At 43.8% G+C, this 27139-nt stretch overlaps 1 protein-coding gene across 2 annotated transcripts in view; it reads right to left on the bottom strand.

The window, feature by feature from the left end:
• Positions 1-8800, bottom strand: part of CELSR2 (cadherin EGF LAG seven-pass G-type receptor 2) — a 126407-nt gene extending 117607 nt beyond the window's left edge. For both annotated transcript variants that reach the window (XM_042462744.1, XM_042462745.1), the window contains exon 1: positions 5218-8800. In XM_042462744.1, the coding sequence (XP_042318678.1) occupies positions 5218-8641 (3424 nt within the window). In that variant the 5' untranslated portion in view covers positions 8642-8800. The remainder of the gene's footprint in view (positions 1-5217) is intronic.
• Positions 8801-27139: the final 18339 nt, after the last annotated feature.

Here is a 27139-nt window from a genome sequence, read left to right as displayed (position 1 = left end):
GAGCAGAATGTGGCAGAGGGGGCATACCTACGGTCTTTATAAGACAAAGGCTAAAAAGATAAACTGCACTATGCAGCTTCTAGTTCTTCAAATACAAACTGGGCATGCAAAAGCCACCTCCCTCCAAAACCAGAACCAGAGACAATATACTTCACTGGGGGTCCAATGTCAAGAGCTTTACTACATTAGGTGTCTATAACAGCCTTTACAAATCTAGCACCCTTCAGACAGGGACGTAGCCAGGGTTTTAGGAATGGGGGGGGGGGATCCAGACTAAGTGCCACCATTATATTGGGGCTTGGGCGCGGCGGCGCAGCAGCATGCACCATTCATTTTTCTAACGGAAGGGGGGGGTCCGGACCCCAAGAACCCCCCTTGGCTACGTCCCTGCTTCAGATTCATCAAACTAAAACTTCATTTTTCTTCATCCATCCAATGGCTTTGCTGCCTAGGGGAAACATATTCTAATATATCTCGAGGGTGCTAGGTTGAGGAATTCTGGTTTATATGTTCAATAGATAATTGGATTATTTGTTTCCCAAGACAGACCATCATTTTGGATTGGCTTTAGCAGACTATACTACTCCCACTCTGGAGTCTGGATACCATATATCATAGTAGGAATTATGCAGCCCTCCAGATGTTGTTGGATTGCAAGTCCTAGCAGTCCTAACTAGTACAGCTGATGGTGAGGAATGCTGGGAGCTGCAGTTCATCAGTATCTGGAGGGCCACATGATTCACATCCTGAAGGAAGATATGTACAGAAAGTCAAATAATATAACTAGAGCAGAGCTGGAAATATTACAGTTGGCGCTCCTTATCCATGGATTTTTTATTCATGGATTCAAGCATCCATGGCTTGAAAATATGCAAAAGTATAAATTCCAATTAGCAAACCTTGATTTTCCATTTTAAGGAACACCATTTTGCTCTGTAATTATATTTAATGAGACTTCAGCATCCATAGATTTGTTATCCACGGGGGATCCTGGAACAGAACCCCAGCGGATAACAAAGTCCCAGTGTACAGGTAACACTGCATTTGAGAGTAATGAGGATGTAGCAATGTTATTTTTTTTAAAGTTACATTATTTTAAAACTTGGAACACTTTTACCTTTTTACTTATTACTGTGCCAATACTTGAATAATTTAGCTTACAGAAAAGATGGTGAAGTGACATAGATTTCACAGGTCCCATCCACACTGCAGAAATAATCCAGTTTGATATGGCTTTAACTATCCTGGCTCAATGCTAGGGAATTCTGGGAACTGTAGTTTTGTGTGAATGTTAACCTTCTCTGTCAGAGAGCTCTGGTGCCACAATAAACTACAATTCCCAGGATTCCCTAGCACTGAGCCAGGGCAGGTAAAGTGGTGTCAAACTGGATTATTTTTTCAGTGTGTATTGGACCACAGTGTCACAAATTACACTGAAGTGAGTGGTGTTTTTTTCTGCCACCAAAAGCAGAGCAAGAGTCAATGGTTTTTAGTTGTAAGAAAACAGGCTCATCCAACACAATGAAAATAAAACTGCTTTCACAGCAGTTAAGCAACAAAATTATCTGTCTAGATCTGGAAGTCGTGAAATCGCCTTGATCTAAGGTGGTGTTGTTGTTCCCATATTAGCTTTCTTTTAAGTGGATGGAGTAATAACACATCTGAGATGGTGAGGTAAAGCGTGCACTATCCATTATAGAGTCCTGGATGGCATGATCTCCAGTACCCCTGCCAAATAAACACACAGCTCTCTGATACATCTGCTACCTAATCCCACTTCTACCATGTATGCCACCCATCCCATATCCCTGATAAGGTAACATAGTTAAGACTGCCACTGGCAGTTGGCAGGCTTCACCTCAAGTTGCATGTGCTGTAACTATCTGTCATTATCTCCCCCTGAAGGTAAATGCCAACTGCATCATAAGCAGAATTTGAATCATAAACTCAACTCTTTAACTCCTACCAAAAACCTTGTAGAACAGGTGCTGCTGCAAGGACCCAAGAGTGTTATAATAATTAGTAGGCAAGTAACAACTAGCTACATTTCTGAAGGAGGAGGTCAGGGCTAAGCCAAGTTCGGTTCTTCCAAGGAACTCCAAGAGAAGCAAGGCTAAGGCGGGGTACAGACCACCGCTTTGCGGCGGTCCACCGCCGCCGCCATTTGCTCCGCACAGGAGCCGCAGCAGCCAAACCGCGCGGCTCCCGCGCGGAGCAAAAAAGAAGCTCCATTTCGGAGCTTCTTTTTGCGGCGCCTTTATGACGTCGCGAGGCACCTGGCGCGGACTCGCGACGTCATAGGCGCCGCGACACGTCTGGACGCTGTGCGTCCAGTACGTAAAGATGGCGGCGCCCATGTAGAAGGGGCGCCGCCATCTTGTACGTATAGAATACGTACTAGGGTTAGGGGGGTGCGGAAGCACCGCCCCTTCCTAACCCTAGTACGTATTCTATACGTACTATTTGGCGGTCTGTAAACCGCCTAAGATACTTTCAATTTCCACCCCAAGTCTGCTTCTTGTCTCTGATAGAGCTTGCTCTAAGGGGAAAAGGAACGCTGCCAGATTCACAAATCTAGAGACAAAATAATTTGTTTCAGCTATGGAGCACATCCCACAGAAACCCCACACCTCACCTGACTTTGCCTAGAGGAAACGACCACCTATAGAGGCTAAGCTTATCTTCTCCAAGCCTGCAATTTCTGTGAAAAAAACAAGACTAGGGCCTCTCCTTTGAGCAAGAGAGAGATGCATGCTATCATGCTAGCAGGTCTAATTTTAGGGAAAGGAATATATCCAACTTGAATTTGGTTCAGCACAGAGTGAGAGGCTTGACACAAGTGAGTCAACACAGCAACCCAATTCCCAAAATGTAACATAAACTGCACAGCATGGGAAGAGTGGAGATTTTAGGTTCTGTCCAGTCTGTTAAAATTCCTTCTCCCACAAACACACACTCACTACATGCTCATGACTTGTAATCTAGTCACAAATTTGGAGTGGGGGGGGGAATAGGCAAAGCTTGCATCAACACCCATCATCCAAAATTCGCAGCTTCCTTACCCACCTCTTATAAAAAAAACTAGCATGCAATTCAAATGATGCACTAGGTTGTTGGATATGTCACAGAATAATACTTGTACCAGAAGCATTGTGGGAAATCAAATGGTAGTTAAGCCTACTTGTCCACCAACACCTCCACAGGTGCTGTCACCCTGATGGCCCTCTAACACAGAAGGGGTGCAGTCAAACAACACTTTACCCAAAGGCCCCACAAACCAAGAGCTGTACCAAGAAGTAAAGATGGATTCTCTAAGGGTAAAACCTTTCATGATCTGAATAAAAACCCCAGGCCTTAAGTTGGGCATCCATTCAGATCTAGAAAGCTGGACTATATAGGTCTGACCCAGCAAGTTGTTCCTATATTTTCATGTTCTTAACCATCATGATGTTCCCAAGTTAGAATTAAAAAGTTTAATTGGCGTATTATTTTAAAATATGTGCTGGAAATGTTTTTAAAAAATGGTTTCAGGAACCTATTTTTAACCATTTCCAACACATATTTTAAAATAACATGCCAATTAATTTTTTTAATTCTAACTTTAGGTAAGGTACAATGATCTGATGGACTAAACACTTGTCTCACACTCTCTTAAATCAGAAATTATTTAGTATCATCAAAGTATTTCACATTACTTGAGCCAATTCTGACTACCAGTTTGAGCCAATTCTGACACCAGCTGATGTCATCTGATGTCAGCATTCTAGAAGGCTAAATAAAATTATGCCAGGCACAAGCAAATCCTTAGACACCTTCAATATTGATGCCTTTCCACCTTCACCACAGTGCTACCATTGTATTACTGGCCCTTCTACAAGCCCTTGGCTCCATTAGAAGGCACTCTCTTTAATAAAGGGATGTGTGATACATTGCCTTCAGACACTGCTAAACTGCTATTCCCATCATTCCTCAGCACTGGCTATGGCTAGAGCTGGTGGGAACTGCAGTTTATCAACATCTGAAGGACTGCACATTTCCCAGCTCTGCTTTAGCATTATGTGATCATTACATAGACCTGTCTCAGCTGATACATGCATCTCTGCATACCCTACAAGCCTCTGGATGAAGTCAGTGACATTTAATTTAACTACAAGACACCTTAACAAACTGGCAGTATATAAAAAAACAGACATTCTGGATAAATAAAGCAAATATATTATCCGGAAACAAATCAGTTCTCAACTCTACTGACAGCTTTCTCCCACGCTACACCAACTTCAGGCACAAACTCCAAATATATGTTGTTTTGTCTGTGGCAGCAAAAACAAGGAGTTTAGTGATATCTTAAAAACAAAACAAAAATACTGTAGTGGCATGAGTTTATTTTGTCAGGTGACAGACTGTGGGAGCATGAGATGGAGATGCCAAGGGCTGCCTCACAGCACAGTCTAACCACTTCCAAGGTGACAACATCACTTCCCATTCTCCCCCACCTTCCAAACACTGATGAGTATAATTTCAGAACCCAGAAAGTTGTGCACAGAATGCAGCTACATTGTCATCCCTCCATCTCTTCCACCATACTGACCTGGACAGACACTAAAGGCTGTGTGTGATGTTGCCATCGAACTATCATGCATTCAACCCACACACAAAGAGTCAGTTTTATATGGGATTAGTCTCAGCCAGTTGATTCTTTTCAAAAGGAAGTAGAAAGGGAGAGGAAAAAGATTGTTTGGCTGGAAAAGCAGGAGCTGTGGAAGGGTAAAGGAAGAAAACTCTGCCGTTTCAGCTGTAAAGGCTGGAGCAGCATTCACAAGACCACTCTCAATGTGACCATTATGCCATTTTCACCTATTCTGGTTCAATTCTACATTAATTAATTTAATTAATGTAGAATTAATTCTACATTAGTTCTTCATAGAGTTCTGTATTACAACTCACTGTTTCAACAGCCACCACAGACAGTAGGCTATCAGCCAGTTGCTTTCTAAAGCTAAACAGCAGGCAAACTTTTTGTTCAACATTCATAACTGTTGTTTAGGAGTTAGCTTTCCAATCATGAGGAGCCTCCCTTCCTTAAAATAAACTCTCAAGTTTAATCATGTTGAGATAAAAGAGTTTGAACAAGACAGAGGAAGTTGGACTGGGCAGCTTTGAAAGCCCTTCAAATTATCATTTGGACCCAAACTCCCAGTGATACCTTCACCACCTTACCTGACACAGAAACTCTCATGATTGCCTCCAAAGGCCTGTTGTTATCCAAGGCCCTGCTCAGGTGTAGCTCTCCAGTGCTGTGGTTCAGAAGCACCAGCTTTAGGTCGTTGCCTTGCTCAAAACTATAGGTAAGAGTATCAGAAACATCAGGGTCATAAGCCGGGATCCTACCAATCACACCAGTGGGGAAACTACTGGACCTATTGGTGATGTAGTTGTTGAAGATGATCTCAAAGTTCTTCAAGATAGGAATGTTGTCATTCTTATCCCGCAAACGGACATGCACTGTAGCCCGGCTTACCAATGGAGCTGAAGTTGCTTGAACCACAATGACATATTCAGACTTTGCCTCATAATCCAAATCCATCAATGCTGTCAGTTCTCCTGAGAAGATATCAAGTTGGAAGACCTCAGGGATGTTACCTTCCACTATCTGGTACATGATCTGAGCATTGGTGCCTTCATCTGGGTCGCTGGCAGTGATCCGGGCCACCACTAAACCAATGGGGCTATTCTCCTCAACAAAGATATCAAACTCATCCCGTTCAAAGACTGGGGGGTTATCATTGACATCAAGAACAGTGATATGGACATCAATAGGTGTCCTCATGGCTGGCACACCCTTATCAACTGCATATGCCCTAAGTTCATACAATGGGACATTCTCCCTGTCCAGCCTACGCAAAGTCCTAACAATGCCTGAGGTGGATTCAATTATGAAGTCTCCATCACCATCATCCCCACCCTGAAAGGTGTAGAACACCCTTCCATTCAGCCCAGAGTCTCTATCTGTGGCAGAAACCTGCAGGACACTAGTGAAGGCTGGGACATCCTCATATACAGAGCCTTGGTAGTTATCTCTTAAGAACTGAGGTGCATTGTCATTTACATCATTGACTAGTATTTCCAAGTAGGTGGTGTCTGATTTCTGTGGGATACCGTTGTCCCGGGCAGTAATTGCCAATGTGTAAGACACCTGATCCTCATAGTCCAGTTCCATCTGGGTGGTAACAGCACCAGTGTCCATATCAATCTTAAACTGAGGAATACTGTCCTCCATGAAGTAAGTGATACGGGCATTCTCCCCCGTATCCTCATCGGTAGCACTGATGATCACTACTGTGGTACCCACTGGCCTGTCCTCATTGATATTAACAGTGTAATGGGAGCTCTGGAACACCGGCCGATGTGTGTTGGCATCGGTCACATTAACAAACACCTGGGCTGTGTCAAGCCGAGTGCCATCTGAAGCTGTAATCGTAAGGAGATACTGGCGCTCTAATTTGTAATCCAAGGGTAGGGCCAGGGTAATAAGACCACCACCGCTCTGGCTGGTTATTGAAAAGCGATTGCGGGTATTCCCATTGGTGATCTGGTAGGTGATGACACTGTTGACGTCCCGATCGATAGCGGAAACCGTAAGGACGCTGGTGCCCACAGCAGCATCTTCGTTGAGGCGCATGGTGTATTCCTTTTGAGTGAACTCAGGATTGTTGTCGTTGACATCCAGAATGGTAATGCTGACACTGGCTGAAGAGGTCATGGGGGGGCTTCCATGGTCTCGGGCCTCTACTCCAAAATTGTAGAAGTCCACAGTCTCTCGGTCCAACTCAAAAGCCACCACAATCCAGCCAGTGTTGTTATTGACAGAAAATGGGAAATCGGGGCTAATGTCAACCAGGGCATACTCCAGCCGAGCATTCTCCCCAGAATCTGCATCGATGGCTTGGATGTGGATGACAGAGTAGCCCACCGGCACGTTCTCCAGCACCGTGGACTGGAATGGGGTGCTGACAAAGATGGGGGCGTTGTCGTTTACATCCAGGACCTGGATGGTCACCAGCCCACTGATGTTAGAAAGAGGGGGCCTTCCTCCATCCTGGGCCCGAATGCGCAGGGTGTACTCCTTATTCATCTCATAGTCAAGCTGGCTGACCACATCAATGTTGCCCGTCTGGGCATCAATGTAGAACTGCCCCCGGGTGTTGCCGCTCATGATGCTGTAATGCACCAGGGCATTGCTGCCTTTGTCCCGGTCTGTCGCGTTGACCCTTAGGATGTGGGTGTTGGAAGCCACATTCTCAGGGACCTGCACCACGTAGCGTTTCTCGCTGAACTGGGGCGAGTTGTCGTTGTCGTCCTCCACGGCGATGTGGATGGTGGCCGTGGTGCTGCGTGGGCCGGGGTCTTTGCCTTGGTCATTGGCTTCCACTATCAGCTGGTAGGACTCCACGGCTTCCCGGTCCACCAGGCCATTGGTGCGGATGACGCCGGACTTTGGGTCGATCTCGAAGATCTTGTTGGCCCCGTTGCCATTCAGGATGTGGTAGAGGATGTTGGCGTTGGGGCTGGCGTCCCCGTCTGTGGCCCGCACCGTCAGCACCTCGTAGCCGACCTCCAGGTTCTCCCGCATGCTCTCCTTGTACTCCTGCTGCTCGAAGACCGGGTCATGGTCGTTGGCGTCGCTCACCGTGACGGAGAGGGTGGCCATGGCCGTGCGCCGCGGGGAGCCGTGGTCCGTGGCCGTCACCCGGAAGACGTGGGTGCTCTTGGTCTCCCGGTCCAGCTCCTCCGCCGTCGACACGGCCCCGGTCCGGGGGTCGATGGCGAAGAAGGCATTGGAGCGGCTGTCGAAGAGGGCGTCCATGGCGTAGTCCAAGCGGCCCCACTCCCCCTCGTCCGGGTCCACGGCCCTCAGCAGGACCACCGGGGTCCCCGCCGGACGGTTCTCGGGCACCGAGGCCTGGTAGGTGGGCATCTGGAACTGAGGGCTGGCGTTGACGTTCCTCTTCCTCCTCCGCTTCCTCCTCCTCCGCTTCCTCTTCCTCCTCCTCAGCTGCCCTTCCTCCTCCTGGCCCTGGGGCCCGTGGCCGCTCTCCGTCCTCCACTGGCGCTCCAGCTCCTCTGCCGAAGAGGCCAGGCCCAGGCTCCAGCGGAGGAGGCTCTCCTGCCCCTGGCAACCCTGGCACAGCAGCCGCAGGCGAAGGGGGTGCCCGGCCCTCAGGCAGAGGGGCCCCGGGGGCAGCGCCACCTCCCCAGGGCCCCAGGGGCCCCTGCCCAGCGCCCCCGGCACTCGGCAGCGCAGAGGGCAGCCTGCTTCCCCCCAGGAAGGCAGGGGCAGGCGGGCCAGGGGCTCCAGGCACCAGCCCCGGGGGCGCCCCCTCCGGAACCGTCCACCGGCCTCAGCCCCGTCCCCGGGCGGCAGGAGGAGGAGGAGGCGGCTGAGCAGGAGCCCCGGGCTGCTGCTCCTCCTTCCCGGCCCCAGCAGGTGCGCCCAGAGGCCCCGCCAGGGAGAGCGGCACAGCCACCGCGGCGGAGCCCCTGCCTCCCGAGAGCAAGCCGCCGGCGCCGGGGGAGCCAGGGCCGCCGGGAGGCAGCAGGGGAGGCCCAGCGCCAGCCACAGCAGCCCCGGCGCCAGCAGCATCGCCCCCTCGGCCCCGGCTCAGCGGCAGCGCTTCATGCCCGGCAGCCTCCCTCCCATGGAACCGCCGCCGCCGCCGAGGATGCTGCCGAGGATGCCGCGATGGCTGCTACGGTCGGACGAAGAGGAGGAGGAGGAGGAGGAGGAAGCAGCCCCGCTCGCTCTCTCGCTCTCTCGCTCGCTCTCTGCCGCAGCCTCCTCCTCGCGTCCAGCGGAGCCTCTTAAAGGAGGCGCGCCCTCGTGCGGTGCTGCAAAGGCAGAAGGAGAGCGATGGGGCCACGATACACACACACACACAACATACATACACAACACACACATGCATATATACACACATCACACGCACATACACAACACACACACATACACACACATGCATATATACACACAACACAAATACATAGACAACACACACACACAGAGGAACCCCCCCCCGCCCCGCCTCCTCCTCCTCCTTCTCCTGCATCAGAACCAAGGCTTCTTTCGAGCCAGGACTTGCCCTCAGGATGACCACAGGAGGGTCTCACACACAGAGGGGACCCTCCCTCCCCAGAGCCGCCTCCTCCTCCTCCTCCTCCAGGACCAGTAGCACCAGCATCAGGGCTTCTTTCGGGCCAGAGTCCACACTCCGGGTGTCCGCGGGCAGGTCCTACATTTCCCGGACATGCCCTCCTCCTCCTCCCAAGACCTGCCCCTCCTTTTCGGTCTTCTGTTCCCAGGAGGGATGATGCCCAAACGTCCTCCCTTTGGGGCAGGACTATGAACAGGGTGAGCAGACTCGGTCCTCCTTTTCCAGGACGCAGCCTCCATTTCAGCCCTCTCTCCAGGAGGAATGCCGAAAGGTCCTCCCTTTAGAGCATGACTGAGAAGTCATGCCCCAAAGTGTTTAGGAGTGTTTTGAGGTTTTCCTTTGGAATGTCCTCCACTTTTATTCAAGGTCCTACATTTTGTGGTGTCTCCTCCTCTTCCTTTGCAGTTAGGACATTTTGTCACCCAGAACGAGAGGTCCTTCTTTTCCTGGGCATGTCCTACATTTCACCCTTGCTTGCACCTAGTAGTCCCAAGCTCAGGGTGACCAGACGCCCTCCTTTCCCAGGACATGTCCTACATTTCAACTTTGTGTCCAGGGGGAATTTGCACCAGGCCACACTGGCTCTCATGTGGGCCTCAGAAAACATCAAGCAATCCTTATCAGCTTTTCATTCTTTAGAATCCTGCTGCCTTTCTCCCCAAAAATGAAAATCACGCAAAGCGGCTGAGGAGCAAAATTCAAATAAAGCATATTCAGGCTGAGTAGCTGTGTTGGCCATATAGCAGCCTCCAAGTACAAGAAGATCCACAATCCACATAACAGCGATACTATATTTGACCAACCAAAATGCAGAATATCCATGATGCAAGCTTTCAAAGCTCCACTGGCTTCTTCATCAGTCAAGGATATTAAGAATCATGCAGGGCAGGCTAGCATTTCCTCAAGGAGGTGTTGCTGTGTTTGTTCTATGCAAGCAGGTGTTCAGTGTTAAATGTTTTCTGCCTAACAAAAGCGGCTGTGGCTGAGACATCTGGATCTCAGTAGAAGTCTCTTTTTGCCTTGCTAACATCATTCAGATTTTATCTCCTGGACTTTTTCCCCAGTGTTCCCAGTGCCAGAAGGAGCACATGTATTTTGTGCATTTTGGTTGGTCAACTAAAGGTATCGCTGTGTTGCATATTTGAATAAAATAATACAAGTAAGTAGCACATCAGTCGGGTGAGACCCAGCACCTAAACCACTTACGCATCCACCAAATGAATCTGAGGAAGCAGACTTCAGTCTACGAAAGCTCATGCTGCCAACTTCTTTCTTTCAGTAAGTCTCAAAGGCGCTACAAGATCTCTCTACATATTAAATTACTTAAAACCTTTTGGCAGCAACCCAGGTGAAATGTGGATAAATCTGAATAAAATATGATTTGCCTCCACGCTGAGAGAAGGGCAGGAAAGAAGGAAGAGTAAGCCTAACATCCCTTGCCAGGGCCTTGCAGAACATGGGGATGACCATCAAGAACATCATCTTCTGAAGCACCCCAACCAGGTGAGGCTCCAAGCCTAGAGGGAGGCTGAGGGAAAGACCTCTCCTAAAGATCTGAAGGATCACATGGAAGAACAGGGTCTTTTAGGTAGCTTGATATGGAGCTTTATTGATTATAAGCAGCATTTTGGGCTGTTCCTAGAATCAGACCAATAGCCAGGAAGGCTGCTAGAGGAAGAGTCAACAGTCCCAGAATATTTTGAACCAGGTGAAGTGCCAGAACACTGTTCAAAGACACCTTCATGCAAGAGTGTGTTACAGTACTCCAAAAGGGTTATAACCACATTGGTATCAGTGTTTCTAACATACATAACTCCAGCAGTTACATGTTTACTAGAACGCATCTGAGGAAGTCAACTGAAGTCTACGAAAGCTCATGCTGACAACTTCTTTCTTTCTGTTAGTCTCAAAAGTGCTACAAGCTCTCTCTATATACAGTGTTTATTGATAGCATTGCAATATTGCTTGATATAATGAAATCTCCAAGTTATCTATAGTATGAAACAGTTTAAGAACATCTGAACCCTAGCCCCAGGTTTCAAAAGAAAGGCCCCCTGGATGTATCACACTCCTGGTGCAGAAGCTTCAGATCCAGGGTTGCATTTAGATTTCATTTGTAGAGCATTGTTGTCATCATCATCACCATCATTATCACCCAGCTTTTATACTCCACCTTTAATTATGATATTCAAGGCAGCTAAGAACAATCAAACAATGCAACAACCCAAAATAACATCATTACAGTCAGTCTAAAAGTATCAACCATCTGTTTATTTTTATGCCATCTTTCTGAGATTTAATTTTTAAAAAGCTACCCAATAAACCCTAAATCCAACAGCTAGTTAACAACAAAACGAGACAAAAATCAAGCAGTAGCAGACAGGGTTTTTTATTTGTTGTCTAGAAGACAACATCCAAAAATAAAGCCTGCTGGAACAAGAAGGTGTTGGCTACAGACCAAAAAACAAGAAGCAAAGGGACTGTAAAAATCTCCTTTGGGATGGTGTCCAAAATTCTAGGCTTCACAACAGGAAAGGCCCTGGTTTCTCTGCCAACCACCGATGTGCTTGGCTCTGGAAGGAGTTAGAGAAAGGCCTCAGACATAGCACTTTCTGCATGGGCAAGAATAGCAGTCGTGATATTGGCTGACAATCTATATTCACTACTTAGTTGTGTAGCTAAGTGTCTCCCAGCCCAATCTCCACCAGGCAGCAACCACAGTGAGAGATGGGAGTCTGTTCTCTTGTCCATCAGGGCTCAGCGGACTGATGTTTCCAGTTTCCTCCCAACAGGGATCCTCAGTGCAACAACCAGAAATGGGATCCCCACTGGAATTCTTCCTTACACCAGAGATGGCTGGTGGGAGGAGATGGAAATGTCAATCTGCAGTGCCCCAAATGATAGGAGAACAGATCACTGTTGCTCACTGATTTTTTTCAAGCCTTGTGAGTGACAGAGAGAAACATCTCCCTCCCTAATTTCTTCAAAATAGGCATAATCTTCCATACCTGTGTTCATGTCCTCATTTACTTGCCTTTGTTTTTCTAAGCTAAAATGCTGCAACCATTCCTCATACCTTAGGTGTTCTAGCCTCCTGATCCTTTGACTCTATACTATTTTCCAAGTATGGCTGCACCATAGAGTTGTATAAAGATGTAATGATAGTGGCAGTTTTATTTTCTACTGCTTTCACAGTGATCCCCAGCATTTCACAGCAGCCATACACCGGGTCAACATTTTCATTCCATAACCCTAAGATCCCTTTCCTGTCAGTCCCCTGCCAGCTCAGCTGCCATTATTACCTTGCTTATATTATTATTATTATTAGTATTATTAGTATTATTTAAATGCCAACATACATTACTTTACACTTGCATACAGTGATCTGTGCTTGCTGCTTTATTGTCAGTTCTTGACCTGCACAGACAGCTACAATGCCTACAATAATCTTGGAATTGTAGCCAAAAAAGTTACTTCCAAATTCTGAGTGGGAGGCAATTTGAGTTGCACAGAGGGCACCACAGGGATGTATCTAGGTGGGGTCTCTCTATGGTCAGGCAGAGAGAGCAAACACACAGGTACAGCCAAAGTGTGTGGAGTGTGTTTGTTGTAGGAGGAAATTCAATCAATCAGCATTTTAAAACAGAGTTTGGAAATGTTACTTTTTTATTATTACAACTCCCAGAATCCTCCCTCAAGCATGGTCACCAGTTGTCTAGAGGACTCTGGGAATTGTTGTCCAAATAAACCAAAACACATTTTCTGAGCTCTAGGATCTCAGGTAGTATGTGGTGGGAAACATCTTCAGTTGAAACCCAAAGAACCATTGGCAGTCACGGGAGACAATGGTCCAAATCACACTGCAGAAATAATCCAGTTTGAGACTACTTTAACTGCCCTGGCTCAATGCCTGGGAATTCTGGGCACTACCGTTTTGTGAGATATTTAGCCTTCTCTGTCAAGAGAGCTCTGGTACCACAATAAATTACAATTCCCAGGATTCCCAAGCACTGAGCCAGGGCAGTTAAAGCAGTCTCAAACTGGATGATTTCTGCAGTGAGTTTTGGACTAATATTTGGCAAGATGTGCAAATAGTCAAAACAGTCAAGCCTCCTTTCCTATGTTTAGGTGAGCAGGGTTCAGAGCTGCTCTAGGGCTGTGAAATCATTGCTAGGTTTCCAATCCTGCCTTTGAGCCAGTTTCCAAGAGGGCTGAGAGTGAGTAATGTTCCTCAGTTCTTGCAGATCTTTGTTGTCTTAATGTCATCAGCCTGAATTCAACAAACCTATGCTAAATAACATAGTCATTTGAGTGGCAAGTGCAGACTTGCAGAACTGTGTGGGCTACCCTGGACAGCACCCTGAGCCGGCATGCATTGTTCCCTGGCTAAAAAAACCCTCATGCACCCCATCCAACTTCTCCATCACCTGGACCAATCTCTCTCCTTAAGTGGTTGGGTCCAGTGAGAGACATCAGAGCTGGATTTTCTTTCTTCCCTTTCTCCCCAATCCGGCATTTTCTTTCTTCCTGGATTTTCTTTCCTCCTTTTTCTTCTCAGCCTCCCTTCTTTGCTTTTATGCCAACTTTTGCACCACCTTTTGCTTGTGTACAGTTTGGTGGGGCTTTTTCATCCAGAACCTGCTTGTAACAAGGGCTGATCCTAGAATGGTGCTTCTTAAAAGGGCAATGCCTCCTGCTTTCCCACAGCCTCATGCACTGCAGTTGTAAGGACACCAAGAACATATTCTTTTCCTTGAACTGCTGCTACAGCTACAACTGTGCTTGTTGTTTAAATAACACAAACAATGTCACACAAGCTACTGTGGTTCATGACGATGGACACCAGTCCAAATCCTCTTTCCGGGGATGAAAATACAATGCTTTGCAACAGAAGCCACTGAAGATGCAAAAAGAAACTGCACAAGATTTCCCATGTTGACACTTTATTTGTTCTTTGTTGCTTGCATTGTGCATTTTTTACTTTTAAGGGAGTTAAGTCCTGATGGCTAACATAACAAAGATAAGAAAATCTGGGGGGGGGGGAGAGAGAAAGCAAAGTAAAGACTTATTTAATTTCACATGCTGTTCCTGCATTGGCCAACCAATTTTCACAAGAAATCCATAACCAGGACATGCAGATCCCTTGTGTTCCCTGACAACCCATTAAATAAATAAATAAATAAATAAAGTGCATGTTTCTATGTTGTTTTAATTTTAACTTTTAAAATTATGTAATGTTTAATGTATTTTCAGAATGTTTTAAATTATTTTAATTAGTTTTAATCTTCATTCTTCTACATTTTAAATTGTTCCACTTCATTTTATTGTAAGCCGCATAGAGATCTTGCAATATGGAGCAGAATAGAAAATATTGCAAATAAACTGGTACAGAGAGGCACAATTGCCTTTAATAGTGGACATGCCAGTCTAAATCCTGTTGTTAGTAGAGCCATTGAAACAATGGGATCTACTTATGTGTTGACTCCCCATTTAAGTAATGATTGTGTGTGTGTGTGTGTGTGCATCACATGTATATGCCTTCAAGTCACCTGTTGACTTATGAGATCATAATGAAATCATAGGGTTTGCTTTGACAAGGAATAAGCAGAGGTGATTTGCCATTGCCTTCCTCTGACGAATGCATTTGAGGAAGTAGACTGAAGTCTATGAAAGCTCATGCTGCCAATTTCCTTCTTTTAGTTAATCTCAAAGGTACTACAGGATCTCTCTCTGCATACTGATTCTACAGACTAACATGGCTATATCTTTGAATTCTTTCTCTGACAGTTAGCCTAGAGCAGCTGGTATCCATCCAAGTACTAACCAGAGCTGACCTTGCTTAGTGTGCAAGGTCAGATGGGATCTCGTGCCTTCAGGGTATTTAGGGCTGGGAAAAGAGTGTTTTTTGCTGTGCCTTCAAGCCATTTCTGATTTATGCAGACCCAAAGACAAAGGAAAAACTCCTCTGACCAAATCTTTCCAAGAAAAGGTTCGCCTTAGGGTTGCCATAAGTCAGAAATGACTTGAAGGCACACAGTAACAACAACAAATGTTCTATCAAAGGTTCTATCTTTCTTAGCAAGATTTCATTGCCTTCATTCAATGCTGAGAGAAGGTGCTTTGCCCAAAGTCACTAAATGGGTATCTATGGCTGAGTGACAATTTGAACCCTAGTCTCACAGAGACCTAGTCCAGCACTCAAACCACTACACTATGCTGGCTAGCATGAGGGTAGCAACACTTCTCATGCATTGTCTTTACCTAATAATTCTTACAAGTCTGCTTATACTGTATATCTGCACACCCCAAGCCATACCTAGATAAAGAAGGGGAATAAAGGAGCCAGGTGCTAGCCTGAGGCATTTGTGGGTTTCTAAAGAAGGAGACGCATTGAAATAGGAGTGCTCCAGATCACATTGTTAGTCACCACCCAACATCAGTGATCAGAAGATAAAGGAAGACATTCATCACAAACTGCTGCTGTATATCTCCCATTTCCATGGAGTCTGTTTATTCAAAGCATTAAAAAAAAAAAAAAGCCTGGCCCTTCTGCCCAAAAGTCTCCCAGAGCAGCTTGCACATAATCAATGAAAACAAAAGAGTTTTTGCTTACAAACTGATAATCTAAACTGATGTAACATAAAGGGGAAAAAATGAATGAGGAGGGAAGAGGAAAATAAATAGCAAATTCTTATTATTTATTTAAAAACATGGAAGGGGAGATATGCCTCCAATATGAGTAGAACAGTGACTCCACTCTGGGTTTCATTGGACACTATCCAAGGTGCTGAACCGTATCTTCAAATAAGTTCAGCACCCTGAATAACTTTTTAAAAATTCAGACTAAAACCCATAGTGGATCCACCACTTTACAAAGACTGCAGCCCACAATGTTAAAAAAGATTTCCGGAACTGCTGATATACAGGCCCTCACAATTTTCAAATACAGCATAGATACTATACAACTCTTTGTCATTAAAGTGTGCCCATTTCTTAAAGCAAAGAGTACAAATCAGTTATAAGGACAGCAGTTAATTAAATACACATTGAAAAGCTTTACAATTATTGTTTATAGACTAATAATGAGACAGCAGCACATGGTGGGTCATAACCAGCATTGCCAATTTCCAGGGAATCCCCCAGAATCCGGTGAATTTAATTCATTTCTTCCCAGGGATTTTGACTGAATATTCCGGTAAATATTGGGGAATTCTGGGGATTTTGGATTTTGGTAAAACATTCCGGGGAATATCTTCGAGGCTTGTTAGCAACACTGGTCATAACCAAATCATTCAGAAGAGTTCTTTTAAAGGGGGAGTGGACATTGTTGTCTCTTCAGCCAGTTTTTTGGGCAGAAGTATCCATATACCACAAATGTAAATCGTGTTAGCTGTCTAGAGCTCCAGGACATAATTTGTGTCTGCCCTAAACAGCTTAGGACCTTGAGACTTGAAGAAGCACCTTTCCCTGTATATGCTTGCCGAAAGTCTGAGATTGGCTTGAAGAGGCCTTCTTATGCATCCCATCAGTCACAGCAATATGCTCTCAGAAGATACAAGATGGGGCCTTCTCTGCTGTGGCACCCCAACTATGGAATACTCTTCCCTTAGAAACCCAACTGGCTGCCATATTGCTGCCATTCCAGTGTCAGAAAGCCTTTGGGGCCTAACTGGTTTGATACAGATCCACACATATTCATGGCTTTGATTTATTTTAAAGTATTTTAACTGGTTTTATTCTGCCTTTTTAAAAAATGTGTTAAATAATTTAACATGTTTTACAAATAATCTTTCCATTGTTTTACACTGATTAATCAGTTTTTTAATCATTAATCAGGTTTTTCCCCCCATTATGTACCACCCTGAGATATTTAGAGGGTGAGATATGAGAGCCAGCATGGTGTAGCAGTTTGAGCATTGGACCATGACTCTGAAGACCAGGGTTTGATTCCCAGCTTGGCCATGTCACCCACTATGTGACCTTGGGTAAGCCTCAGAGGATGGCAATAGCAAACCCCCTTTGAGAAAACTTGCCAAGAAAACCTCATTATAAGTTTGGCTTGCATTGAATAGTGTGGTTGCACAGCTGAACTAGGATATCAAAAGTGCAAATAAATGCACAGCCAGATGTATGTGTGCATATGCACAATGCTAATGCATGTGCAATTCTGCTGCTGCAACCTTGAAACGAATGCAAACATTCTGTATCAGTCAAAATGTCCAACTGCTTCCATAAAGGAATTTCTACACGCATAAGACTCCAACAGGATTCCAGGTAATCAGTTTATATTTTCATCTATTCTGGTCTTTCCAAAATCCAGATTCTCCAGACATTGTACTGCAACTCCCATCATCCAATGCATAGCTGTAAAGCCAATACATGCAGAAGGTGCTAAGGCACTAAATCAAGAAAAGTTGTCTTGTGTCATGGACAATACAATTCTGTACATTTCTGTTCACAAATTGGTCCCACTGAATATAGTGAGCCTCACTCTCACATAGATGGGTGTAGGAGTGCTGCCCCAATGGTTATTATTATTAATACAGCCAACACTCCATATCCATGGATTCTTTATTGACAGATTCAACCATCCATGGCTTTAAAATATTTTTTAAAAAAATATAAATTCCAAAAAGCAAACCTTGATATTGCTATTTTATACAAGGGGCACTATTTCATTAGACTACTGTATCTAATGGAAATTGAGCATCCACAGATTTTGGTGTCCACAGGGGGTTCTGGAACCAAACCCAAGCAGATACCAAAGGCATGCTATATTATTATAAACCGATTATATTATCATATAATAAACTAATTGTTCCATTTATTTATATCTAACTCACAGCAACTTACACAATTTAAAACAAATACAACAATATTGTACAAAAGTTAAAAGTGTAATTAAGCTATCAATAAAATTTAAACCAGTTTAAAACATTACCACTAAAATGAAAACAACAAAAATGCAATACAACACATTATGCAAGGACCTTTCTGCTGAACAAGTTCTTTTCAAAAGTCTGCCAAAAGAGAAAACCAAAAAATCTTCACCTGCCTACAGAAGATTAGCAAGGCAGGTGTCAGTTTAACCTGTCTATGAAAGAGGTTCCAGAGGCTGGAAGCAGCCACCAAAAAGGCCCTCTTTTGTATCCCTATCAAATGCACCTATGAGGGTGGGCTAGAGTGAAGGGTTTTCCCAGAAAATCTCAAAACACAGGCAAGCTCATATGGGAGACCCTTTCTTGAGACCAGTTCCAAAGATTGGAAAGGTTATTTTTGGACTACAACTCCCAGAACCCACAGCCAGAACAGAGGAATTCTGAGACTTATAGTTAAAATAACCTTTCCAAACCTTGTCATTGTTGCTAGACTAGCAACAACAGAACCAAAGAACTCTTTTCACCCAAGAAGAATTCCAACAGATGCCTTATGTTATGCAGGGAATAGATATCCAACCAACACTGAACAAAGCAGATGCAGGAAAGCTGGCATCACAACTGCTTTGGAACACATTGCTCCCTGCACATTCCCATGACACAATGAGAGGCAAATTATGGCAGGCTTCTCCCAAACTCATTTAAACTTCCGTCTCCCCAGCTAAAGGCCAAGGCATTCTCTAACTGGAAGCCAGTCAAATAGGCAGGCAGACAAGCTGGAACTATCAATTGATCCCAAGGATACAGTGAGGAATATAGTCTCTTCTCCTAGCCCAGGGAGTGAAAACAAACAAGTTGGACAGTGCCATTCAGAAGAAGAAGGGTCATCAATTAATTACACCCTGGATTTAGCACCCATGCAGTAAAGGATGGGAGAGAACTCAGCACCATGCAGGACATGAGCACTGGAATCAGAGCCCTTTTTATTAAGCTTGTAAAACCAACCTGGGATAGGAGTGCTGCTGATGCACATAATCATATGTTATTGGAGAAGGGATGCACAAAAATGGAACAGCCTGGGAGAGGTAACACCAGCTCATCACCCTATTAAACCCCATTAGATGAATAGGGCCCATGGGCCCATTCATTCTACACAAATATAGTGTTAAATCCTACTTCAGCTGACATAGCAACATCCTGTAGAATCCTGAGATTTGTAGTTTAGTGAGGCACTAGGGTTCTCTAGCTAAGGATTCTAAATGTCCCTCCCTAAATTGCAAATCCCAGTATTTTTTACTACTGGCTTTTTTACTTTGTAGTCCAGCATCAAAACACAAAATAAAACAACCTCAGTCAGAAAAAAATGTAATATCCAGTCACGGAACTAATGCAGAGATCACTTCAGGTGAAAATCTACTAGCAGTAGAAACAGATATACAGGTATTTCCCATGATATATCCTTTAGTTTTTACTAGAACTCAAAGATCCATCAACCAATCTGAGGGCAAAAAGCACACTTTCAAAAGTTTAAAAATCCTGATCTCATGAATGTGCTTAATGAACAGAGCTCACAATCCTTCCCTGAATAAATCCACTCCTGGTTACACCAAGCTTTTTTGTTTGTTTGTTTCAGCTGTATAATTTAGGGTAGGAGGAGAGTAATTTTGTTGCTTCTCTTGTCAAACAATTGAGAATCAAAAATCCTTGCCAAGATGCCACCCATCACTTGGCAATCCAACAGTAAAACCAAACCTCCTCTCTGCCCACTCCTGTGCTAAAAGAGGATTTATAAATTTGGACTTATTCTCAACCAGAGTGGTCTGTTATTTAGCATGATAGTGCTTGTAAACATTGGCTGTTGCCATAAAGAATGACAGAAACAAAACTGTTGTGGAGCTGGATAAAAATAATTTGGAAAGTGTTCTGTTCACCCTGCTTTTGATCCATCTGACACATGCCATCCTTTTGTGGAACGAGTAACATGTATTCAACAAAAATGGGGCTTTTTAGTGTGCTGTATTGGTCTTATTTTTTGGTTTTTAATTAATGTTTTAAGTGATTTTAACTTAGTTGAGAGTTTTACATTATTATATTAACCACAATCTTGTGCATGTTTTTAACCATATGTGGTTATATTTGTAATTTTTTCTATTTCATAAACCAATTTAACTCCTATTTGGGGGGGGGGGAAGCAGGGTATAAATAAGCTGATGGATACATGGATGGAAAATTGGAATATGGTTCATTTCTCATCCTGGAAAAGACAAGGAACTGCCAATATCAACAGTATCACATTTGCCACTTGAATGGCTGAGAGGGAGGAGGACACAAGAGACAATTGCTCAAGCATTCTGAGAAAGTGCTTCAAAGTTATGAAGGGAAGAAGATTCTAATAGGGATTTAGGATAAAGTCAAGGAGAGTGCTGTTTTTCCGGGAAGGGGGCTACCATGGGACGGGTTTAAAATCCTGATTTTGACCACTTAAGTGAAGAAGAGGAGCACACAGGCATGGATAGACAGAATCACACCCACGCACACACACACTACACACACACACCTCTTGAAGAAGGGCCTGAGTTTCTTTGTACAAAGAACAGAATGTTGCCCCAAGGCAGCTGGAAAAGCAACTGGCATAAATGGAGCACAAACAAGTTTGACAAGTATTGGAAAAGAGGCAATAGAAAAAAAATGGCTGGGTATGCTCCCACCCAACCACCCCCAGAGCTGCTCTAAATCATCATGTTGACAAGAAAGGAAATTCAAATCCTGCCTATTGTGTGGTTGGCTCTTTTTCCCTGGACTCAAGTGAACTCAAATAGGGGGGGATGGAACCCCTAGTGGGAGGCAGAAGAATCAGATAAGCTGGGAACTTTGAAGAAAAAAACATTGTTGTAGCACCCTGGCCAGCAACTAGTTTGCTATCCTCCTTGAAGACAGGAGTGTGAGATGCTGGCTCAGTTCCGAACATCCTTTCTTCCCAGCAGCCTGCTGGCATGTTCTTTTGCCTCCACACTCCTCTTTCTCTTCTAACAATTGTAGGAGTGTGGCAATAGGAGTGTGTGTGACTCAGTCATAGCATAAACTTTGAAATAATTACAGTCAGTGTGCAGTGCAGTTGTTGCCCACACAGAAGACACTTCTAGCCATCCCTGGTGTGTGCATCGTGTGTCTTGAAGACATTTCCAATTTATAGCAACCCAAAGGTGATGCTATCATGGGTTTTTTTTGGCAAGATTTGTTCAGAGGAGGTTTGCCATTGCCTTCCCCTGAGGCTGAGAGCATGTGATTTGGCCAAAGTCATCCAGTGGGTTTCATGTCCGAGCTGGGAATCAAAAGATGGTCTCCAGAGTCGTAGTCCAACACTCAAAGCACTATGCCACCCTGGCTACCAGCCACCCCTAAGCACAAAGGTATGTAGACAAATATAATGCAGTTATTGACATAACCAGCAATTATTTCTATGACTGCTATGTCAGCCAGAAAGCCAACACATTTGTTTACTGAAGTTGTGCCTGAGGATAATTGGTTGGCCTGCTTGTGTGGACAGAGAAGGCATCATGGTACCCATGTTGGCCATACAACAAAGTATAATAACACCCTAACTCCACAAAACAGTGATGCCTTTATTGGTCCAACCAAAGTGCACAAAATACATGATGCAAGCTTTCAAAGCTCCACTGGCTATTTCAGCAGGCAAAGGTGTTAAAAATAATGACTGATAAGGAGCTCCTTTTAGTATATTAGCATATTATTTTAGTATTTTAATATTTTAGCATTTTATAGTGTGGTGTTTTATCATCTGTTTTTGATTATATATGTTTGATGTTCCACCTTTTGGTGGAAAGGGGTTTATAAATAAAGGTCATCGTCATTGTCATACAAAAAAAAGAAAAAAATGATTATATTAGAGTCACTGGCTACATTTTGTCAAGATGTTGTTAATGTTGTTCTCAGTTAAAATGGTACAGAGGGGCATCCATGTAGGCAGAGTGCATTCCTCACGTTTGGCCATGTAGGCTCTGGGAGAAACAGTTGTAAAGTCCAGGAAATAAAATTTAAACTCCACTGACAAAATAAATAGAAACTTCCTTTGAGAGCCAAGCTGCCTCTGTCCTGTGTGAGGCTACTGACCTCCTTCTTAGGCAGAGAATATTGAATTTCTCAATAAGTCTCTATGCTGCTGTATTTGGAAAATGTTTAGGGGCTGTTTAGGTAAAATATGTCAAATGAACTCTCATTTTTTAAAAAGTTTTACCTTTGTTAATGGTACAAACCTCAGAGTTAAGAAGCCGAGTTCCTCGGCTTCTTTATGTTGGCTCTACAGATGTTTCAGACTTCAATTCCATGGACCCCTGACAATTAGACATGCTGGCTGGGGTTGATAGATGGTGTGGGCTAAAACATCTAGAAGGTCCCTACTAGTCTAGAGGGGATGAGGAGCATATTTGAAATAAAGAATGAGTTCATCATATGTCATCAGTTGACAATGTGAATCTCGTGTCATGGGAATTGCTGGGTGGCAACATTCAGAGGGACATACATTTTCCAGCCCTGTCTTCAAGCATATTTCCACGTTCTTTCCCCTTTCCAAGGCATAGCTTAAGCTCCTGCTTTACATGCATCTTCATGTCATGAGGATGAAAACTACAAAAGTGCCTGGAGGCTGGTTCTTTTAATAGTGAGAGAAAAGAACCTCTGCCTCAGAGGGCATGCTAGGCTGCCTTCTTCTGTGCCTGTAACTCATTCAGCACTGAACAAACTCTGTGCAAGATGACTTAACATGCTCAGCCCTTTCCCTTGTTCCTTTCTGGAGGCATGTTGTTTGCAAACTGCTGCTAGCTCTGGTATATTTACCAAGCTTGGATTAACTGGGACCCCTCTGTGGAGTGCAGATTAACCTGCTTCATCCTACTGGGTTTCCATTCTTACTTTTGCAAAGGTTTTAAAAAAAACATCACCCACCTTCCAAATTAAAACAACAGTCTGTCTACCAAAATTTTTTTTAATGAATTTGGTGTGACCTCTCTCTCTTTTCTTTCTCATGCCACAAAATGACAGGCAAGCATGAGAGGTGGTAAGATCATGTCTTCAGACCCTTCCAAATCCCCCTCCCCTTCCCCTTCCCCTCTAGGGTTGCAACAAGCTGGAATTTGCATTTCGTCCAGCACCCCTTTTTGTTTTTTTGAATTACAAATTGGAGACTCTCCAAGCTGCTCCTTTTGTTCCTCTTTCTCTTTGTCATTATTCTCTAGTGTGGCTGATCAAAGGAAGCCACAGAGCAAGTGCTCTCCTGGTCTGATGGATAGAAGAACACTGGCCAATGAAAAATGGTCCCTGGCTCTCTAGGCTGCCAACTGTTCTTTCTTGTGCCAAAAAAGTGGTCAAACTTTTGAAAGGAAGTTTTTTTTTTTAAAAAAAAGCTACTCGTTTAACAAGATCAGTCTATCAAGATGTGTAAGTATTTAAAAAGCTTTGTAAGTAAGCCTCCAAGGACTTCTTCCTCTTGCAAGTCAGGCTGCATCATTCTTTTAATTAAATGTGGCAATGAAAATAGGTTTGGAAGGCTTTCCCCAAGTATATATTGACCAGATAGGGAGAAGAAATATTCATATCATAAGCTGATAATACACCACTGTCAACTGAGATTCACATTTGTTCCAAGTGTCTTGCTTCTGGGACAGGTTGGTAAATGCAGGGTAATCACATCACATTGCCTGGAAGCTGTGGAAGAACCTGTCATTGTGGGAAAACCAGGTCCAGAGTAATGTTCACCTGTATTAAACACAGAACCTTTTAATCTCACAGCTTAATGAATCACTCTAGGGAACATGCTTCAAAATCTTTCGCTGAGCAGAGATAAGCATTCTAAGGAAGTTGTGAAGGGTTACCTCCTTAAGTGGTTCCTTATGTCCAGAGTTTCAGAACTCCCAGGAATGCAAGGCCTCCATACTGCTGAGAAAGCAGCACCACTTGGGACTTTGATTCCTTTAGAAGGGGCCATTTCACACTACACAATTATAAAGCTATGATTCTACCATTACTGTCAAGGCTCTTCAGCTCCCTAGAAAACCTCATGATGCCATAGGACGTTGTCTCACCAGCTTAAATGGCATGATACTACTATAATTGTAATGTATGAAAGAGACCATTTTACCCACCACATGCTACAAACAGCTTTGGAGAACAGTGCACAAAACAGTGGCATTAAATGCTAAGACATCAGTACAATAAGATAATGGAAAGCCATGAGTACATTACACTACAAGGAAAGCCTATAGTTCCAGCATAAGATCATTAGTGTTGTAGGAGCATAAGGAAGCTGTCTCATACTGAGTGAGATCATGGGGACTATCTAGCTTCTGTATTGTGAATTCTGGCTGACAACAATGGCTACCCAAGACTTCAGGTAGGATTATTTCTTAGCTCCATCTGGACATTTCTGGAAGTTTCAGGTATTCCTCCCATCCATGTACAAATCAGCTTCAATTCTGCTTAGCTTCTGAAGCCAAAGAAGGTCAGGAATGCCAAGGGTGGTTCAATAGTATATTTGGACTCTGGCTCTGCATGTATAACTCACAGGATCTGAAACCCATCTCCAGTTTTGAAACAGCAGCACAGGTAGATGGCACTACTATCAAATACACATTGGTGACAACAGAGGCTGTAAAACCTAAGACAACATTCCTCAGCCTGGATCCATCTGGATATGTTGGAACATAGCTCTTATAATCCCCAGTCAGCAAGGGAACTCTAGCCCAAACATCTAGAGGATGTCAGGTTGGGGAAGATTGCTCTAAATGAAATAAATGCCTTAAAAGGTTCTAGCTGATGATGACCATATATATGTAGTATGGATTCTATTGTTTTCAAGAATTGTCAACAACTTTCTCTCACTATCCTAAAAAGGCTGCTGCTTGGCCTACTGTGTGGCTCCAGTGAGAGGAGCCTCTAGAATTTGAATGGGCAACATGCGGCCCTCCAGAAGCCATGAGTGGTTCTCTTACCATTCAAAAATCATTAAAGAAGCAGAGTGGAAATGAGCATCCAGAGAAGGAGGGAGGGAGAGTACTCCTTTTAGTGGCAGTTGTAGGGAAATAGGATTCTGTAGAATCCAGCAACCAAAACAGCTCCATGTTGTTTTATAGTAAGGCTAGAAAGGTAATCCAGTAATGTCAGAACAGTCTGCAACCAAAATGTTTCACAAACATGGAACAATACATGGATTGCATGCAACCCCTCAAGGCTGATATTGTCATCCCTCCATTCCCTTGTCAAACCACATCCAAAATTTCAGAAGCAAATATGGTGCAAAATTTTGGTGGTAAATGACTGTTTTTAAAAAGGAAATCCAGAGACACACTGGGAACGTGCCTTTAAAATAAACAGTCCCTGGTTATTTTAAGGGCCTTCTCCGATTGGCTATTCACCAGGGTATATGTGTACAGACAGAACCAGCATTGCATAGGGGTCTGAGGGTTGGATTATGACCCTGGAGACCAGGGTTCAATTCCCCACCCATTGAATTCAATTCGCCCATGGAAACTTACTGGGTGACCTTGGGTGAATCATATACTTTCAGTTCTTTAAAACCCCATGATAGGGTCACCATGTGTTGGAAAGGACCTGAAGGCTCACAACAGCAACAACAACAACAAGATGTGTGCAGTGAGTCCTGGATGTGGGAAACTGGACCCAAGACCAGGAAAATTTGTAAATATCTGAACTAACATATACTGTATGCCATAAGGAAAAGTTTATAGACCTAGCCCGATGAATGTACACAACCAGAGCAAAGCAGATTTCATTTCCTGACAGTACTAAATTCAGAAGGCCAGGGAAGGTTTTTACTTAGCAAGTACCTTAAAGATGGCTTCAAAACAGAATTTGTATAGGCATGGATTAGATAGGACCCATTACTTTTGATTCTCAGTAGCCAGCTCTGTAAAAGGGCTGTAAAAGCAGCCATTCTTTACAAGGGTCCATGGCAAAGAGACAGGACATCACAAGAACTGTCTGGGGAACCACTATAGACTGAACAGTTAAATCTTAGTTTTGAAATAGTCTCAAGAGCCCATACCAGAAGTGATTGGAGGTAAAATCAGAGTTGGAAAAGCCAGATTTCCTTTGTGTTTTGCCACTTACCTCTTCTCACTATAGAATATGGCTTCAGGACAATCACAGTTTTCATTTTGTTAAAAAGTGTGCTTGAAACAGTGTGTCTCACATTAGAGAGAGAGATTATTTATTTATTTATTTAAACTATTTATATCCTGCCTATCATTATTGCATTCAAGGTGGCTTACACAATATATAAAAGGCACAAACAATAATAAAAGTCAGCAATAAAACAGTTTGAAAGCAACTGGAATACACAAAATGTAATAAAGAACCAGAGCAAAGAAAAAAACCAGAATGACTACATATATAATTACTAGCACTCTCATCTTTACTGTACACTCATACATAATAATCACTTTCATAAATGCACAACAACATCTGCTGTGAACTTTTCTTTCTCTTTAAAAATATACACATCATTTCCTTTTACCTATAGTTGGGCAACACTTTACTGTATCAGCTTGTACAGAAGTCAAAAATGTCCCATGATTATTTTTTTTATGATCACACATGCACACATGCATGGTTAGGCAAGAGTATCTCTCTCAGCAACATAGCCTTGTTCGCATGCACACAGAGATCTGCATGCTACACTCCCCACAACAGCTATGCACTCCAGTTAAATTGACACCCGTTCTTAAACTTTGAGTAGCTTTGATTTAGGATATATTTTAAAACTGTATTTGATTACAATGAAGCACACCATTGGGAACAGGCTATACTGAATAAACAGTGAGAGAAAAGACAGAAACATTTAACTGTAGGTCTGCTACTGATAGGAACTTCTCTCACATGCATCAGTCCTCTTCCTTAACAAAACAGAGCTTCCCAACGTCTTCCAACTACATTTTTTTAGCTTATAATTTGGTGTACTTCAAGTAAGTACAGGACACAGTGATTATGTGAAGGATCAGAAGTTGCTGGTACAAATTACTG

Source organism: Sceloporus undulatus, chromosome 4 (genome assembly GCF_019175285.1).
Source record: "Sceloporus undulatus isolate JIND9_A2432 ecotype Alabama chromosome 4, SceUnd_v1.1, whole genome shotgun sequence".
Classification (NCBI taxonomy): domain Eukaryota; kingdom Metazoa; phylum Chordata; class Lepidosauria; order Squamata; family Phrynosomatidae; genus Sceloporus; species Sceloporus undulatus.
This window is presented reverse-complemented; position numbering and strand designations above follow the sequence as displayed.